This window comes from Protopterus annectens, chromosome 2.part0, assembly GCF_019279795.1.
Source record: "Protopterus annectens isolate FY-2018-M chromosome 2.part0, PAN1.0, whole genome shotgun sequence".
NCBI lineage: Eukaryota > Metazoa > Chordata > Ceratodontiformes > Protopteridae > Protopterus > Protopterus annectens.
The window spans coordinates 1,967,625,485-1,967,644,900 of NC_056728.1; the positions used below are offsets into that span (position 1 = coordinate 1,967,625,485).

Genomic DNA, 19,416 nt, shown 5'->3' on the forward strand with positions numbered 1-19,416 from the left:
GCAGGGGAAGACTTTTGAGACTTTCTGAACCACATTTTCCCTCCCCTCTGAGCCTTTAGATAAGGCCTAGTGGGAAGTGAAAAACGGGCCCCAATGGCAGACAGTCTTACCCTCCTGCTCACATCTAGTGAGGGTGTCTTTCACTTTAGGTCCAAAAAGGGAGGACCCGTCAAATGGGGCATCCGTGAAAGACTACTTGAAAGCCTCCGCAAAATGACACAAGCGCATCCAAGCTTGCCTCCTAAGGGCTACGCCCGAACACGCTGCTCTACCCGCACCTTCGGCTGCATAAGATATGAGCCTCATGGACGAGTTGACGATGGAAGAAAGGATAGACAGCTGGGCGTTAGACTGGGCCAACGCCTCAGGCAGGTTACCCGACAGGATATCTCCCAACTCCTTTATGAGATCCCTTTGGAGCCACGTAAAATGATAAGTAATTCAGCGACCGCAAGGTAAAGGTCGCTGAAGACAAGGTATGCTTCCCATACCTATCCATACTCCTAGACTCCTTATTAAGAGGATGGATGGAGGTAGAAGCCTCCGCCACGTCCTGCTGGGTGGCGGATGCCACTACCATGGCATCCACAGGTACTCCCTTGGTCAGAAATTCTTTTCCAGGAGGCGCAGATAAAAACTTATTGGGGTGGCTAGGAACTGGCTCCACAGAGTCAGGGTGCTCCCACACCCTTCGACAAATAAGATCCAATAACTCATCGAAGGGTGGAGACACCCAGGAGGCGGAAGGCTGGGCTCCGAAGGCCTTGAGGAAGACAGACTCCTCAGAATGTTTTTTGGAAGGCCAGTCGCCCCGCTGTCTCGATCTCCAGGATACCGGAGAACGAGACAGCATCAGAGGACGACTTCGGGGACCCTTCTGCATCATCAAGGTCGGTGTCCGTGGTGACAAGACTCATCTGGGGAGTCTACGTGCTTCCTCTTACACAACTTCTTCCTGGGAGGCTCTTCAGGGACAGATTCTGAAGGGCCATCAGAAAGTAGGGGACTACACATGGAAGTATCCTCAGGCCCGGGAGCCCTGCTGTCCAGAGATAGGGGGGCACCAGAAGCTCTAGTCGCAGCGTCTAGAGAAGGAGTTGCTGATTCAGGTTAAGTCACGATGGACTTGGCCAGCGCGCTCCTCATAGCCTCGAAGGCAGGTCCACCAGAATCGGACGAAAAACCCGCCTCAGAGACAATGACCGGAGTTGGGGTACCCCTAGCCGAAGCACCAAGGGGGAGACTCGGAGCCGCAGTCTGAAGCACCTATGTATTCCCCTCGGGTCCGACTGAGGACACCCGAGTACCGAAACATGTAGACGGAATGGAAAAGGTTGGAGCCAATGTCGGATCCGAAAGACTCGCAGGAGGTTTCGGAGCGGACCCAGGGACTTCACTCGATTCGGCAGACTCCGGCACCGACGACACCGAGGTTGTCGGAAGAGGAAGAAACGGAACCGATATAGTAGCTGGCTCCGGAGCCGACTGGGCTGGAGCCGAAAATAATTTAGTTAACACTGGCGACTGGAGGAGCCTCTGGACCACCCTATCAACATCCGAATTCGAGAGCCTGGAGGACTTTGAGGAGACAGACGGGGGCCGAGAAACATTCTCGGTCGGAACAGAGACAAAGGTAGGGGAACGGCTCCGAATCGGCTCCAAAAGGATCGGAGCCAAAGTAGGCTCGAGAACCACCGCAACCTCCTTCGGTGCCGATGACCGTGGAGTCGAAGAAGCCGACCCCGCAACAGACCATACTTCCTGCGGCTCAGAGACCAGTGGAACCGAGGAAGGAGACATAGCCTTGGATGGTGCTTCCTGCGGCTCCGAGACCAGTGGAGCAGAGGAAGGAGAAGTAGTTTTAGATCTTTTCTCCGGAGGCTCCGAAGAACTAGATGGAGCCGGAGACTTCATTTTTGACTTGGATCTGGGTTTCTCAGAGAAAGGAGAGGACGTCAACGTTTCCTCAATGGAGGGTTTAATTAAACCCTTGAGGATAAGTTTATTTTTTCTCTCCTGTAACACCCTGGCAGAGAAAGCATGACACACACTGCAGGATTCCTGCAAGTGTATGGCACCGAGGCAATATACACAGCTGGCGTGTCAGTCAGTTAGCGACATTTTGTAAGCACATTTAGCACATTTCTTAAAGCCAGATGGGCATATGTTCTTTTGGTTCCTTGCCCGACATAAGGAACACAATCCACAAGCAGCAACAATATTTAGAAATACACAATCACAAGCACACTCGCAACACAAGGTAGGGAGGGGGGGGGGGCTCTAACTTAAATGCCCGTACAGTAACCACTCAAGATAGGGCAAAGGCCCTCTAACTAAAACGGGCCTAGCCCGCCAAACAGAAGGATTACCAACAACAAACAGACACAACCAAGGATACAACAGACAACCTAGCTATTAGAATAGCTTTTTTGATATAATAATACTCGAAGCTATAGTTGAAAAAACAAAGAGAGGGTACTTGGCCACAGTCGAGACCACGTCGTTACTCTAGGAGCGGAAAACGAGATCTGGGGGTTTGGGCATAATGCATCCTGGGATACAGGGTTAGACCAGCCAATGAGGGACTTTGTGCTAGTTATAATGGCCGAGTCGAACCCATCAGTAATGAATGTAGGTGAGATAGGATCACATTACATCATCTACATTTATGGTAGGTGCACAACTGTACTATGTTCATAGTGTTTCACTGTTGGTCATTACACTTGGGTTGAATCCCAAAGTTGAGGTTTGGAGGCTGGGCCTAAATAGAATTAGGAGTGGCTATGAGGCCCTGCAGAACTGCAGTGGCAAAGCCTGCTCTGGATTTAGAGTAAAGAGGTAAGTGGTAGTGCTTTGTAAAAGTGTGCACTGAAGTCCAAGTTGCATCCTCTAAAATATCCTTGGTTGGTACTCCTCTGAGGAAGGCTGCTGAAGTAGCTGCTGCTCTGGTTGAATGTGGCCTAATGCCCTTAGGCACTGATTTGCCATGTTGTGAATAGCTGAAACGAATGCAGTGGCCTATCCATTTTGAAAGTCTGCTTTGAAATAGCCTTTCCTTGTGATCCTGCAGCATATGCCACTAAAAGTTGCTCAGTCTTTCTGAAAGCTTTGGTTTTGTCTAAGTAGAAGCGTAAATGTCTGTGTATGTCGAAATAATGCGGAAGTCTCTCCCCTTTATTCTGTGGGTTTGGATAAAAGGTAGGCAAATGAATGGTTTGGTTAAGAGCCACACTGGACACTACCTTAGGCATACATGTTGGGTATGTCCTTAGAGGAAACCCTGTCCGGATGGAAAATAAAAGGTTCCACAGCCATTAATGCCTGTAACTCTGAGACTCTTCTTGCTGAAGTTATTGCTAGGAGCAGAGCTGTTTTCCATGATAAGAATTTTATCTCAGCTGTATTGGCTGGCTCAAAAGGAGGCAGTGTGAGCTTTTCCAAGACAAAATTGAGGTCCCATGCAGGTATTGGTGCTCTCCTTGGAGGTCTTATGTGTTTGGCCCCTCTGATGTACTGCCTTAGCAGTGGATGTGAAAAAATAGGTGGGTCTGTATTGTAATGAGCTGAAATGGCAGAGGCATGGATCTTAATTGATGAGAAGGATAGGCCTTTGTCCAGCATCTCAGTTAGGTATTGTAAAATCTGAGGAATATTTGGTACAAGCGTATCAATTCCTTGTGCCTGGTTCCAAGCACAGAATCTCTTCCATTTTTCTGCATAAGATTTTCTGGTGCTGGGCCTCCTGGCCTCCAAAATAACATCCATAACCGTTTTAGAGAGAGGTGTGTTCTGAATAGTTGCATTATCCGCCATGCAGCCAGATTTAGGGTTCTGAGTTGGCTGCGCAGGATCGGATTGTTTTGTTGGGTCAGTAAATGAGGAATTTGAGGTAATGCCCAGGCTGGGCCTGGAGACAAGCTCTTTAGGATTGGGTACCAGTGCTGGCGTGGCCAATTCGGGGCAATCAGCATCATTTTTGGCTTCTCTTGTCTGGCCTTTAGGAGTACCTTGGGAGTAGAGGCAGTGGAGGAAAGGCAAATACTGTTAGGGTTTTCCAGCTGAATGACGGCGCATCCACTTTCCATGCTTGTTTGTGATAAGTCCTTGTGCAGAATCTCTGTAGGTGGCAGTTGTGAGGGGAGGCAAATAGATCTATGTCTGGGCATCCCCATCTCCTTGTTATGCTGAAGATTTGTGGAACTAGTTTCCACTCGTGAGGATCCATGAAATTTCTGCTTAGTTAGTCTGCCAGAGCATTTGTCTTTCCTGGCAGGAATTGTGCTTGTAGGTGTACTTAAGTCAATGCTGTGCTCCACAAAATCATGGCTTGTCTAAAGAGGGGGTAAGAATGTGTGCCTCCCTGCTTGTTTATGTACCATATGACTGTAGTATTGTCTGTCTTTATCAGCAGTTGTCCTGGATTAAATAGATCCTTGAAGGCTGTCACAGCATTCTGTACAGCTAGCATCTCTTTTTGATTGATATGAAGATGCCTTTGGCTTGCGGGCCATGTGCCCTGAATACATTTTCCTGCCATGTGGGCCCCCCAGGGATAATCTGATACATCTGTTATAGTGTGTGCCTGGCTGTGGGTAAAGTGAATGGCTGTCCCTTGTTGTGGTGACAGGCCTGTGCCCACCATCGAAACTCCTGTTGTAGGCAGGGAATGAGAGTAATTAATGTTTCCAGGCTGTGGCAATGTTGAGTCCAAACACTTTTTAGATACCATTGTAGCTTCCTCATATGCAGTCTTGCATATGGAATTTGCAGAATGCAGGATGCCATGAAGCCCAAAGCCTGCAAAATTTTTCTTGCAGATAACTGGGTCTTTGTTGCCATGATTTCGAAGTAAGAAGTCAGTTGCCTTTGTTTGTCTGGAGTGAGATAAGCCATCTTGGCAGTTGTATTTAAGCTTGCACCCAGGAATATTATCTCTTGAGAGGGTACTAGTTTTTATTTCTTTTTGTTTACTGTGTACCCTAGGCAAATTAGTAATCTTTTTACAAACGCCAAATGCTTTAGTAGAATGTCTTTGTTCTCTGCTAGAATAAGGCAGTCGTCCAAGTAGGGATATATTTGAATTCCTCTGTCTGCAAAATGCAATTACTGGTGCCAGGCATTTTGTGAAGACCCTGGGCGCAGTAGATAAGCCAAAGGGCAGTGCAGAGAATTGGTAGTGCATTGAGCCAGCTATGAATCTGAGGTATCTTCTGCAAGACTGTCTGACTGGGACATGCAGGTATGCCTCTGAGGTCCAAAGTTACAAGCCAAGCCTTCTTGCCCAGCATGGGCAGAAGCTGCTGCAGAGTCAACATTTTGAATTTTGGAATGTCCAGAAAAGTGCTTAGAATAGACAGGTCCAGAATTGGTCTCCAGGCTTTGTCCTTTCTGGGTACTAAGAAAAGTCTTGAGTAAAATCCTTGTCCCTGCTCTTGTTGTGGTACTGGCTGAATTGCCCTCATGCCCACGAGAGATGAAACTTGCTTTCGTGCCTCTGCCCACTGATTGTGTGGCAGGTCTGGCATACCTTTTGCCTTTGGAAGGGTGTGAAAGTGGAACCTGTAGCCCTGAGAGACTATATTTAAGAAACATTTGTCCTGGGTGATCATGTGCCAATTTTGTGCAAAAAGTGCTAGCTTTCCCCCTAAGGGTGCTGCCAAAAGATAAGTGCTTGGCATTGGCAGAGGAAAGTCATTGGGACTGTTTCCTATATGGCTGTGATTTGTCTTCTCCACTTTTGGAGGTAGTAGCACCCCCATTGTTTGGGCCTGTATGAGCCCTGGGGTTGTTTTCTGCCCCTAGGGTGTCTATCTGCCTCTTTGTGGCCTGTCTGACACTGGAAAGGACCAATTCCTAGAAGGCCAGTTCCTGCTAAATCTGGGTGGTTGTACCTGTAAGAAATCCTTTACTGTCTGCATAGATTTTGCTTTATCCTCCATTTTCTTCAACACCTCTTCTGCTTTAACACCAAAGTATCATGCTGTAATGGAGCATCCAATAATTTTGCTTTAACACGATCAGGCAGATTCTGTTCCTTTAACCAAGCATGCCTTCTAATAACAGAACCTGTAACAGCGGCTCTGCAAGAGGCCTCCAGTGAATCAAAACCATATTGCAAAGTATGCTTTCCCACTTGTTCAGCTGCATGCAATAAATCCTGCATTTCCTTGTCTTCAGAACATTCAGAATTTGTCAACATTTTCTGTTTTAGCAGTGACATTAAGTACTGCTGATATTTAAGCATATGAAACTGACAATTTAAAGCCCTTACAGCCAAGGTAGCAGAAGTGTAAACTCCCCCCCCCCCCATCTGTCCAGTGCCCTAGAATCCCTATCCGAGGGAACAGGGTTTTTTTGCAGTAGAGGCATTGACCCCCTTTGGGACCTTGAGATATAGTTTCTGGGTCAGCAGCAGGGTTTTTATATAGAAATTTATGAGAGTCTGGAACCTTGTAGTATCTGTGTGGCTTAACAGGTGCAAGAGGTAAGGAGTCAGGGGACAGGCCGGACTCTGAAAATACATCTACAATGTCTAGAACAGGTGGGACAGCAAGAGGTCTGTGCTGAGGTAGTAGAAGGAAGTCTCTGAGCCTTTTCTTAGATTCTGAGTAATATTGGCTATCCCAGTGGAAATGCTCCCTCATGGTGTGCAGGGTTTCCCCAAAAGAATAATCTTCAGGAGGAGAAGCTGAAGGAATAGATTCTTCAGCATCAGAATCCTCATAGGGAGGCAAAGATACCTGTTCTGAAGAGGAGTCAGAGGAAATGGAAACCTGGTCAGAGGAATCACATTCTGTGTCTTCCCTAGGCCTCTTATCAGGAGGAGGATGGGAACCCCTGATTAAATTAATTAGGTCTTCGGCCATTTTAAGCATCTGTTTCTTAGGCATGGAAGTCTGTCCAGGAGAATGCTGTACTTGTTTCTTTGTCTTTAAAGCTGTTTTAGTCTTTGCCTTGGAAGCTGAGGTTGGCTTAACATATAACTGTGTAGGTCTAAAAACACCCTTAGAATCCGATGCCTGCTCAGCGGCTCCGGACCCATCTGAGGGAATAGTTTCAGAGTGTCCAATACCTTGAGTACCCAGAGGCCTAGCTGTCTTCATGTGGGAGTCGGTAGCGGCCTGTGGCTCTGAGGTAGCGGGCGTCAGGGGCTGCGAAAGCACCTCACTGAGAACCGGCGACTGGCCTAGCGGAGGCCTAGTCTGTTTTGGACCTCGGTTGCCTGTCCTTTTCCTTGCGTTTTTTATAAACTCCGGTCGTCGGCTGTTCCGACGGCATTATATAATTAAACCTTCGGCCAAAGTAATGAAAAGCAAAATCATACCGACGCTTAATAGTGCATTGGTTAAATCTAGCACAAAACCAACAGCTAGCAACGTCGTAGTCAAGGCCTAGGCAAGGAATACAGTAAGAATGAAAATCCTTTTGAGGTATTTGCTTCCCACAAGAAATACAACTGTTAACTTTTTCTGACATCGGTCTGGAGCAAGAAAAAAGTTTCCCCAACGGGGTACTTAGCTTTATTGAAGACTTCGGATCTGAAATTCGATTTCGAAAATCTTAGAAGTCGGCCGACCGGCACTTGCGAACTGCTTTTGCTTTGGGCACTGCGCGGCAAGAAAGACTGAAGAAAATGGCGTCTGCTGCAGCTTTTATACCCCTGGCGCACTGACGACAGGGAAGAGGTGACCGCAACAGACGCTGAACCAGGACTTTGGCATTCAGGCCGACTGCGGGCAGCCTGCCTGCAGGATAACCCAAGTGTAATGACTGCAACAGTGAAACACGAACATCTGTACTATGTTCGTGTTTCACTGTTGCAGTCCTAACAAATGGGTTGATTACCAAAGTCCAGAGAAAAAAAAGAGGGGAGGAACCAACAGCATCAAGGGTTGGAGATAATGCCCTGCAACACTGCAAGTGGCAAACCCTGCCCTGGCTCTGGAAAACAGAGGCAAATTATAATGCTTTGTGAAAGTGTGAACAGACGACCATGTGGCAGCCTCCAAAATGTCTTCAGTAGGGACACCCCTTACAAAGGCTGCAGAAGTGGAAGCCGCTCTAGCAGAGTGGGTCCTAACCCCTTGAGGCAGAGCTTTGCCATGAAAGGAACAACAAAAAGTAATGCAATGCACAAATCCACTTAGAAATGGTTTGCTTAGAAATAGCCTTGCCCAGGGCTCCAGGGGCAAAACTAACCAATAACTGTGCTGATTTCCGAAGGTCCCTAGTCCTGTCCAGGTAAAACCTGAGCTGTCTGTGCTCATCAAGAGAATGTAGGATCCGTTCACCTCTATTGCGAGGATTAGGAAAGGTGGTTATGGACTTTATTAAGATTCAGGCTGGAAACTACCTTAGGCATAAAGGAGGGATTAGTACTCAGAGAGACTACCTGCATGGAAAATAAGAAAAGGCTCCAAGACCATCAAAGCTTGCAGCTCCGAAACCCTCCTTGCTGAAGTTATAGCCAAGAGGAAGGCGGTCTTCCAAGAAAGAAACTTTAAATTTGTACTGGCAGCTGGCTCAAAAGTAGGAAGAACGAGTTTCTCCAGAACAAAATTAAGATCCCAGGCTGGAGTAGGTGCTCTCCTGGGAGGTTTTAGATTGCAAGCACCTCTGAGAAACAGTTTCATCAGAAGATGAGAGAAAATGGGCTGTTCAAGAGAAAAATGAGCAGAGATGGCTGAAGTGTGGATCTTGATAGAGGAAAAAGAAAGACCACCCTGAAGCAAATCAGCCAGGTATTCCAGGATCAGAGGAAGGGTAGGTTGAGAAGCAAACTGCCCTCTAGCATTCATCCACTGAGAAAACCTTTCCCATTTACCAACATCCCTCAGCACGTCAACCACCTTTTGGGAAAGGGAGGAAAAAAGGGAAGGCGTCAATGAGCCATGCTGCCAAATGGAGGGACTGAAGATGAGGATGTAGAATGTTTCCCCTTTCCTGAACCAAAAGATCTGGCTTCAGAGGAAGATGCCAAGGAGGAAGATTGAAGAGACTGCAATGCAGCGGATACCAATGCTGTCTGGGTCAGGCCGGTGCTATGAGAATGGTCCATGGACGTTCGTCCCTGATCTTCACCAATACTCTGGGAAGAAGAGGAAGAGGAGGGAAGGTGTACACTGATAGCAAAGTCCAAGGGAAGGACAGAGCATCCACTTTCCAGGCTCTGCTGTGCTGTTGTCTGGTGCAAAAGAGAGGTAGCAGATGGTTGTCCGGGTAGGAGAAAAAGCCTGAGAAAATTCCTCATCAGCAGAAATGCTGGAAGAATCAGAACCTGAGCTGGACAAAGCCTCAGGGGAAACATCCCTGCTCCTTTTAGAAGGCGAAGGCTGACCGCCCCTAATAAGAGTCAACAAACCATTAGACATTTTAACCATTTGGGATTGAGGGGAACGAGGAGGAGGAAAAGCCTTTTTGCAGGCTTACGAATGGAAGATTTACTTGCAAGCCTGAAAGATTTGGGAGGCCTGGCAACCGCCGAAGTTGCAGCAGAGGTTGAAGGAAGAAGTTTGTTGTCAGAATGCAAAATGGAGACCTCTGACACCAGAGTCAGTTTAGCGGCTCCGACTCCAGCAGAAGAGGTGACCGGCGGCAGGTCGAAAGGCAAAACAGAGGCTGAAGGCCTAAGGGACTCTATCAAGGCCTGCGGTTGTACATCAGCGGACTGCAGGGACTGCAAAGGCATTTTACTGGCTACCACCTGACTGACAACCAACTTAACCTCATCCGAGGACTTAGCTTTCTGAGGCCTGTCGTGGTCCTTATCCTTACATTTCTTTGAAACATCCGAAGCCTGAAGACCGGCGGACGCCATACCAATGAACTTGGTTCCAAACTCCAAAATACCTAGCCAAAATCTTAGCCCAACGACGGACAGTACTCGGATTAAAGGAGGCACAGAGATCACACTTGGGAACGTCGTGGTCAAGGCCTAAACAAATAATGCAATGGGAATGAAAATCTCTATGGGGAATCTGCTTTCCACAGGTAAGGCAATTAACTTTTTCTGACATTCGTTAAGGCAAGAAAAGAGGATCCCCAATGGGGTTACTTAGCTGTTATAGAATTCAACTCTTGTAGTCTGAAACCAAAGAAACTGCCGACCGGCACTCGTGCATGAAAAGCTTCTGCTTCGGGCTCCGCGGCAAGGAAGTCTGAGGAAGTGACGTCGGCTGCCTTCTTTTGTATCGGACACCTTGATGTCCTTTACAACAGACGGCAACCAATGTCATTTTTACTTACCTTTGGTATTCTGGCGGAGCCGGATAACCCATTTGTTAGGACTGCAACAGTGAAACACGAACATATGGATGCAGTGTGCTATCCATTTAGAAATGGTTTATTTAGAAATGGCCTTGTCCTCTGCCCCTGTAGCAAAGCTGACTAGCAGCTGGTCACATTTTCTGAAAGGTTTAGTCCTGTCAAGGTAGAACCCGAGCGGTCTGTGCACGTCCGAGTGCAGGATCCTTTCCCCTTTATTCTGAGGATTAGGAAAAAAGGTTGGCAAATAGATTAATTGGTTTAAAGCCACACTGAATACCATTTTGGGCATAAAAGATGCGTTAGTCCTGAGGGAAACCCTGTCCGCATGGAAGATAATGAAGGGTTCCACGGCCATAAGGGCCTGTAACTCAGACACTCTTCTTACTGAAGTGATGGCTAGCAGTAAGGCTGTTTTCCAAGACAGGAATTTTAACTCTGCTGTAGCAGCAGGCTCAAAAGAGGGAAGTGTGAGCTTCTCTTGTACAAAGTTAAAGTCCCAGGCAGGAGTGGGAGCTCTCCTTGGGGTCTTAAATTGTTAGCTCCTCTCAGGAACCGTTTGATCAGAGGGTGAGAGAAGAGGGGTGGCTCAGTATTGTAATGAGCTGATATGGCAGAGGCATGAATCTTAACTGATGAGACGGATAGGCCTTTGTGGAGCAGCTCTGCTAGGTAGTCTAGGATTTGAGGCAAGGAGGGCATGGCTGTGTCTTTCCCTTGAGAATGGCTCCAAGAACAGTATCTATTCCACTTTTCTGAATAGGATTTCCTAGCACTGGGCCTCCTGGCCTCAAGGAAAACATCCAGCACCTGTTTGCTGAGGGTTGCTGGTGATTTATACAGGGAATAAGCCAGGCTGCCAGGTTAAGGGTTTACAGCTGAGAATGCAAAATCTGTCCCTCCTGCTGGGGCAGCAGAGAGGGGGTCTGATGTAGGTGCCAGGGTGGCACTGCTGTCAAGACTACATAGGAGTGGGTAACAGTGCTGGTGTGGCCAGTTTGGTGCAATAAGGATTGCCCTTGGCCTGTCCTGTTTGATCTTGAGGAGTACTTTTGGAAGGAAGAGCAGAGGGGGAAAGGAATAGATTGAGAGGTTTTCCCATGTGAAGGCTAGGGCATCCACTTTCCAAGCTTGGCTGTGGGGAATTCTGGCGCAAAATTTGTTTAGTTGATGGTTTTGGGGGAACGCAAAGATGGTGTCCCCCATCTGTGTATTAGAAGTTTGAATGAGTTTGGTTCCAGTTTCCACTCGTGTGGGTCCATTAGATTTCTGCTCAAGTCATCTGCCAGTGAATTTTGTTTCCCTGGCAGGAACTGAGCTTGCAGGTGCACTTGGTTGCTTAAGGCTGTGTTCCACAGAGCCATGGCTAACCTGCACAGTGGGTAAGAGTGAGTTCCCCCTGCTTGTTTATGTACCACATAAAGTACAGTTTTGTACCTACCATAAATGTAGATGTTCGAGTGCTAATACAGCTGCAGTAATCACAGATGGGTTTTCAGCCGTCAGGCGGTCCCTCGGTCGGCCGAATTCCAAAGTCTTGGTCCGGCGTCGGGTGTCGTCGCTTACTCTTCTGACGTCAGTAGGGCCAGAGTATATAAGACACAGCCGACGCCATGTTCTTCAGTCTTTTCTTGCCCCAGATGTCAGGTGCCCCCAAAAGGAAGGCAATACATAAATAAGGCTTATCTACATATGCAGGCAATGCAATGTAATACAAAATCAGTGTAAGCAAGCAAATCAAAAGTACAGTTTTGTACCTACCATAAATGTAGATGTCCGAACTGGATAGCATCTGCAGTCATAACAACTGGGTTGTCCTGTCGTCAGGCAGCCCTTCAGTCGGCCGGATTCCAAAGTCCGGGTCCGGCTTCGGCTGATGTCGCACTTCACCCGACGTCATCTCTGTTGGTCTTCGGGTATAAAAGCATCAGCCGACGCCATTTTCCTCAGTGTTTCTTGCCCCAGATGCCAGTAGCCTTCTTAAAGGCTAAAATTTGGATAGATGCCAATGTTTCCAAAAAGATAGAGGTAAACACAAAAATAAGCATGTATGTACATATATACAAACAAATACACCATAAAAGACTCCCCCCCACCAGCTAGCTATTAGGAGGGTAAACACCCTAGGAGTACCACAGAGGGGAAGGAGGGAGGGTAATCCTGACTGCAGATGCTATCCAGTTCGGACATCTACATTTATGGTAGGTACAAAACTGTACTATGTCCTTCATGGATGCATCTGCAGTCATAACAACTGGGTAGAATACCATAGCCAACTAGGGGAGGAGGATAAAAGTAGATTATGGTGTGTTTAGGATCCCTTGCAGTACAGCAGTGGCAAACCCTACTCGGGATCTGGAATATAGAGGCAAATTATAATGCTTGGCAAATGTATGCACGGAGGTCCAAGTAGCCGCCTCAATAATGTCTTTGGTTGCCACTCCTCGTAAGAAGGCTGTGGTAGTGGCTGTTGCCCTTGTAGAATGAGGTCTTATGTTCTGTGGAATTGGTTTTCCATGGAAGGAGTAACAGAATCGTATGCAATTTCCTATCCATTTGGAGATTTTCTGTTTGGAAATAGCTTTTCCTTCCCTTCCTGTTGCATAGGCTACAAAAAGTTGGTCAGTCTTTCTGCTATGTTTTGTTCTGTCCAAGTAGTAGCGTAGCTGTCTATGTACATCCAAGGTATGCAGTATTCTTTCCCCTCTGTTTTGTGGGTTGGGAAAGAAGGTAGGTAGGTGGATTGCCTGGTTTAAAGACACTCTGGATACCACCTTAGGCATAAATGTAGGATTAGTCCTCATGGACACTCTATCTTGGTGGAAGATTAGAAAGGGTTGCACTGCCATTAAGGCCTGTAGTTCTGAAACCCTCCTTGCTGAAGTAATTGCCAGTAGGAAAGCAGTTTTCCATGACAGGTGTTGTAGGTCTGCTGTTGCTGCTGGTTCAAAGGGTGATAGTGTCAACTTTTCTAGCACAAAGTTTAAGTCCCAAGCTGGTAATGGTGGTTTCCTTGGAGGTTTTACATTCTTGATTCCTCTGAGGAACTGCCTGAGCAAAGGTGCGAAAAACAGGTGGATCAAAGCTGTATTCTGCTGAAATAGCTGATGCATGTATCTTGATGGAGGAGTAGGACAGGCCTGAATGAAGAAGTTCAGCCAGATACTCCAGAATGTTAGGCATATCTATGTTTGACACATCATTTCCTCTTTCCGTACTCCAAATGAGAAACCTTTTCCATTTTCCAGCATAGTTCCTTCTGGTTGAAGGTCTGCGTGCTTCAAGAATAATGTCTTTAACTCTTTGGGAAATTTCTGGATTAGCTGCTGCTATGTGATGTTCCATGCAGTCAGTTGCAACGTTTTTAGGTTTGGATGTATGATGCTGTAGTTGTTCTGAGTTAACATCAAAGGCATCAGGGGTATTGGCCACATATTGTTCCGAGACATGCTCCTCAGCAGTGGGTACCAGTGTTGTCTTGGCCAGTTTGGAGCTATCAGGATTATCCTTGGACGTTCTTCCTTGATTTTTAGTAGTACTTTGTGTATCAAGGGAAGAGGTGGGAATGCATATGCTGTTAGGCCTTTCCAGCTGAAGGAGAGCGAATCCCCCCCTTTCCATGCTAGTGGGTGGAATGTCCTTGTGCAGAATCTTTTGAGCTGGTGATTGAGAGGTGATGCGAATAGATCTATCTGAGGCATTCCCATTTCTTTGAGATGGTCTTGAAGATGTCCGGGTGCAGCTTCCATTCGTGGGCATCCGATGTGGTTCTGCTTAATATGTCTGCTAGAGTATTTTCTTTTCCGGTACAAATATTGCCTGTAACTGGATGTTGTAGCTGAGTGCCAGGGTCCACAGCTCCAAGGTCATTCTGCATACGGGGTATGAATGAGTGCCTCCCTGTTTGTTGATGTACCACATGACTGTTGTGTTGTCTGTCCTTATCATCAACTGGCCCTCTTTGAGAAATGGTTTGAACTTTTGGATTGCCAGTTTTACTGCCAGCATTTCTTTTAGGTTGATGTGCAGGTGAAGTTGATCCTGTGTCCACAATCCTTGCACGCATTTGTCCAGCATGTGGGCCCCCCATCCCAGGTCTGAAGCGTCTGTTGTGATGGTCTGGCTTGCTTGACATCTGCGAAAGGGTAGGCCTGGGTTTGACTGGCATGCCTGAGCCCACCATAGGAACTCCTGTTTTAAGCATGGAATTAGTGGGATTTCTGTTTCTAGGCTGTGTCTGTGTTGGGACCATAAATTCTTTAGGTACCACTGTAGTTTTCTCATATGTAGTCTGGCAAATGGGACCAAGATTATGCATGATGCCATGAAGCCCAAGGCCTGCAGTACTTTTCTTGCTGTTAACTTGTTCAGTTTTGTTAGTGCCAAGAAGTAAAGAGGGAGCTCTTTTGTTTTTCTGTAGTCAGGAATGCCATTTGTTTTACTGTGTCCAATTCACCAAGAATGTCTTTGTTTGGGATGGTATCAGCCTTGATTTTTGTAAATTGACTGTGTATCCCAGTGCTTGTAGCAAGTAAATGACCCTTTGTAAATCTGTTGTCAGCTTGCTTTTGTTGTCCCCTTGAAGCAGGCAGTCGTCCAGGTATGGGTAAATTTGAATTCCCTGTAGTCTGCAATGGCGATTACTGATGCCAGGCATTTTGTGAATACTCTGGGCAGTAGATAAGCCAAAGGGCAATGCTGAGAATTGATAGTGCTCTGATCCTGCAAGAAATCTGAGGTATCTTCTGCAGATTGGTCGAATGGGGACGTGCAGGTATGCCTCCTTGAGATCTAGAGTTACCAGCCAAGACTCCTTGCCCAGCATGGGAAGAAGTTGCTGTAGGGTCAGCATTTTGAATTTTGGGACAATGATGTATGTATTTAAGGTGGACAGGTCGAGAATTGGTCTCCAACTTTTTCCTTTCTTGGAACTAGCAGTAGTCTGGAGTAGAAGCCCTTTCCTTGCTGTGCTGTTGGCACTCTTTCCACACCTCTCATGTTTGCTAACTCCATTATCTGTTGTAGAGCCTCTGTTTTTTGATTTGGAGGTAGATTTGGCATTCCTCTTTTGACTGGTAAAGTGTGGAAGTGAAACCGGTAACCTTGATGTATGGTTTGTAAAATCCACTTGTCTTTTGTTATGTAGTGCCAGTTCTTTGAAAATAAGGTTAACTTCCCGCCTAGAGGAGCTGCTATTTGTTCCCTGGTAGGCGGATTTAGGGTTAAGTCACTGTGGTTGTGCTGATGTAGTGGCAGTGGTTGTGTCTGTGCCTCTGTTGTTACCTTGCCACTGTCGTCCTCTGTAGGCACCTCCTCTGGATTGGTTTCTGCCTCTGGAACGTCTATTCCTGCCCCTTTAAAATTTTGTGGAGTCAGGAAAGGACCAATTTTTGGCAGGCCAGTTCCTGCTAAACCTTGGGGGTTGAACCTGCAAGAAATCTTTAACCGTTTGAACAGATTTTGCCTTTTCTTCCATTTTCTTCATAACCTGCTGGGCAGGTGTACCAAACAAACTTGTCTTATCCATAGGAGCGTCTAGCAACTTAGCTTTAACATGATCCGGTAAAGCTTGCTCCTTTAGCCATGCATGCCTTCTTATCACTGTGCCAGTCATGGCTGATCTAAATGAAGCCTCCAGTGCATCATAGCCACATTTTAAGGAATGGTTGCTAACCTGTTGTATGTTATTTACCATTTCTAATACATATTTCTTATCAAGAGATTCATCAGTGGTTAGTTTTTAGTTAACTGATCAAGCATAAACTCTTGGTATTGTATCATGTGAAACTGACAGTTTAAAGCTCTAGCTGAGAGAGTAGCTGAAGTGTAGACCTTTTACCCCATCTGTCTAATGACCTTGCTTCCCTTTCAGAAGGAATAGGGTTTTTAGCTATGGTCGCTGCTACTGCCTTGGGACCCTGGGATATAGTTTCGGGTCTGCAAGTGGGGCCTTGTAAAGGTGGTGATGAGTATCTGGCACCCTGTAAAATCTGTCTGGTTTGGCAGGGGCTGGGGTAAAGAATCTGGAGCGGAGCAGACATCATTGAAAGCATCATCCACCACAGAGAGAACAGGAGGTATAGCTAAGGGCCTGTGCTGTGGGAGGTGCAGAAAGGTCCTAAGTCTTTTTCTGGAGTCTGAAAATCCTGTTGCTGCCATTGGAACTGCTCTCGCATGGCATGTAAGGTTTCCCCAAAGGAGAATTCTTCTGGTGGGGAAGCAGCTGGAATGGATTCTTCAGCATCAGAATCTTCAAAATTGGAGAAAGGAGCCTCTGGCTGGTCAGTTATGTCTGATTCATCAGCAGAATCATCAGAGGACACTGGCTCAGGGGGCTCTGCCCTAGGTCTCTTCTCTGGGGGCTGAGAGGCCCTGTCTGGGTGAGATTGAGATCCTCTAATTAATGAAATTAAATCTTCTGCCAAAGTAAGCATTTGAGAACTAGAAGAGGGCCTGGTTGTGGGGGGTTTAACAGGCACTGTTTTAGTAGTCTTGGCTGCTTTAGCCCTGGCGAAGGCCGTAATGGACATGGCTGCTGGAGGCCTAGCAGCACCACGTGCTGGGGTAGAGACATCCAAAGGAATGGTGTCTGATATGTCAGAGGCAACCACCGTAGTGGGTAAAGTTTCTGAGGCCGATTTAAGAGTGGTAGCAGGGGCCTCTGTTGTAGAGATAGGTTCAGCTGTACTTTGATCAGTTTTCTCGGTTTCGGCCGAAACCGAGACACTCGCGGTTTGCTTAACCATGGTTTCAGCCGAAACCGCGGATCGCGAGTGTCGGTCTTTATCTTTGCGTTTTTTGGCAGATTGGGTAGTCGGAGGATCCGACGGCATAATGTACGCAAAATCAGCACCGAAAAACTGTTCTGCAAACTCCGACCGACGCCTAAGCGTTCGTCGGTTGAAGGAAGCACAGGCCGAACAGGCTGCTACGTCGTGGGCTGGGCCTAAACAAGGCAGACAATAAGAGTGGAAATCTTTATGAGGTATTTGTTTCCCACAGGTTAAACAATTATTAACTTTTTCTGACATCGGCTGAGGCAAGAAAGAGTCCCCAACGGGGTACTTAGCTTTAGAAGTCTTCGAAGTAGTATTCGGTAGAAGTAATCTCTGGATCCGACCGACCGGCACTTGCGAACAGCTTCTGCTTCGGGCGCCACGCGGCAAGAAAGACTGAGGAAAATGGCGTCGGCTGATGCTTTTATACCCGAAGACCAACAGAGATGACGTCGGGTGAAGTGTGACATCAGCCGAAGCCGGACCCGGACTTTGGAATCCGGCCGACTGAAGGGCTGCCTGACGACAGGACAACCCAGTTGTTATGACTGCAGATGCATCCATGAAGGACATCATAGCAGGATAACCCAGTCAGGTGGTATGACGAGGTTGTTAGGCCCCATGCCTTTACCAAGTGGGGAAGGAGGGAGGGAAACCTGTACTGCAGCTGTATTAGCACTCGAACATCTACATTTATGGTAGGTACAAAACTGTACTATGTTCATCGTGCATACAGCTGCAGTAATCACAGATGGGAAGAGTCCCAAAGCTATGCATAGGGTGGTAGGTACTATGAGGAACTGGGTTGAGCCAGAATGCCCTGCAAAACAGCAGTGGCAAAGCCTGCTCTTGTTCTGGAATATAAGGGTAGGTGGTAGTGTTTTTGTGAAGGTATGTACAGAACTCCAAGTGGCTGCCTCCAAAATATCCTCAGTAGGAACGCCTCTGAGGAAAGCTGTAGAGGTGGCTGTGGCCCTGGTGGAGTGAGATCTGATACCAGTAGGGACAGATTTCCCATAGTAGGAATAACAAAACCGTATGCAGTGGCCAATCCACTTGGAAATGGTCTGTTTGGTAACTGGTTTCCCTTGAGCCCCTACGGCATAGGACACAAAAAGTTGTTCTGATTTCCTGAAGGACTTTGTTCAGTCCAAATAATAACGTAGCTGCCTATGGATGTCTAAAGTGTGAAGCAGCCTCTCCCCTTTGTTTTGAGGGTTAGGATAAAAGGTAGGTAGGTGTATGGCTTGATTTAAGGCTACCCTGGATACCACTTTTGGCATAAAAGATGGGTTGGTACGAAGGGAAACCCTGTCCTGATGGAAGATGAGAAAGGGCTGCACCGCCATGAGGGCCTGTAGTTCAGAAACCCTACGAGCTGAAGTGATGGCCAGAAGGAAAGCTGTTTTCCAGGACAAATGTTGCAGATCTGTTGAGGCAGCAGGTTCAAAGGGAGGCAATGTTAATTTTTCTAGTATGTAATTAAGGTCCCAGGCTGGTATTGGTTGCTTCCTTGGAGGTCTTATATTCTTAGCCCCTCTGAGGAACTGTCGTAAGAGTGGGTGAGAGAATAAAGGAGGATCCGTGTTGAATTCTGCAGAAATGGCTGAGGCATGTATTTTTATGGAAGAAAATGAAAGTCCACTGTTCAGCAGTTCAGCTAGGTACTGTAAAACCTGAGGCAAGTTCAATTTTCTAGGGTCCTGGCCTCTTTTCTCATTCCAACAGCAAAACCGCTTCCAATTTGCGGAGTAAGCTTTTCTAGTAGATGGCCTTCTGGCCTCCAAAATGACATCCTGCACCTCCTTGGAGAGTAGGGACTGTTGTGGTGTCAAGGAATTTTCCATGCAGCGAGTTTTTAGCTGACTGTGAAGAGTTTTGTAGCTGTTCTGAGTCAGTAGGAGAGGCATTAGAGGCAGGGACCAGGGAGGAGTATGTGTTAGGCTCCTCAGGAGTGGATACCAGTGTTGCCTTGGCCAATCTGGAGCAATCAGTATCATCCTTGGTTTGTCTGTTCTTGCTTTCAAAAGCACCTTGGGCAGAAGGGGCAGAGGTGGGAATGCATAAACTGTCCATGCTGTCCAACTGAATGAAAGGGCATCCACTTTCCAGGCCTTTGGATGAAAGGTCCTTGAACAAAACTTTTTCAGTTGATGGTTCCTGTGGGAGGCAAAAAGATCTATGGCTGGCCTCCCCCATGCTTGGATTATCTCTGTAAACACCTGAGGATGCAACTTCCATTAGTGTGGATCTGTCATATTTCTGCTTAGAGTGTCTGCCAGTGTGTTTTCCAGTCCTGGCAAGTACTGTGCTTGAAGTTCGATTTGTCTTTCCAGAGCCAAGTTCCAAAGAGTCATGGCTAGTCTGCACAAGGGGT

At 47.0% G+C, this 19,416-nt stretch overlaps 1 protein-coding gene across 1 annotated transcript in view; it reads right to left on the reverse strand.

The window, feature by feature from the left end:
• KANSL1 (KAT8 regulatory NSL complex subunit 1) overlaps positions 1 to 19,416 on the reverse strand; it is a 1,638,220-nt gene that overhangs the window by 122,341 nt on the left and 1,496,463 nt on the right. Inside the window, exons 12-13 of the mRNA XM_044060463.1 lie at positions 19,126 to 19,153; positions 849 to 877 (exon numbers count right to left, since the gene is read on the reverse strand). Of these exons, the coding sequence (XP_043916398.1) occupies positions 849 to 877; positions 19,126 to 19,153 (57 nt within the window). The remainder of the gene's footprint in view (positions 1 to 848; positions 878 to 19,125; positions 19,154 to 19,416) is intronic.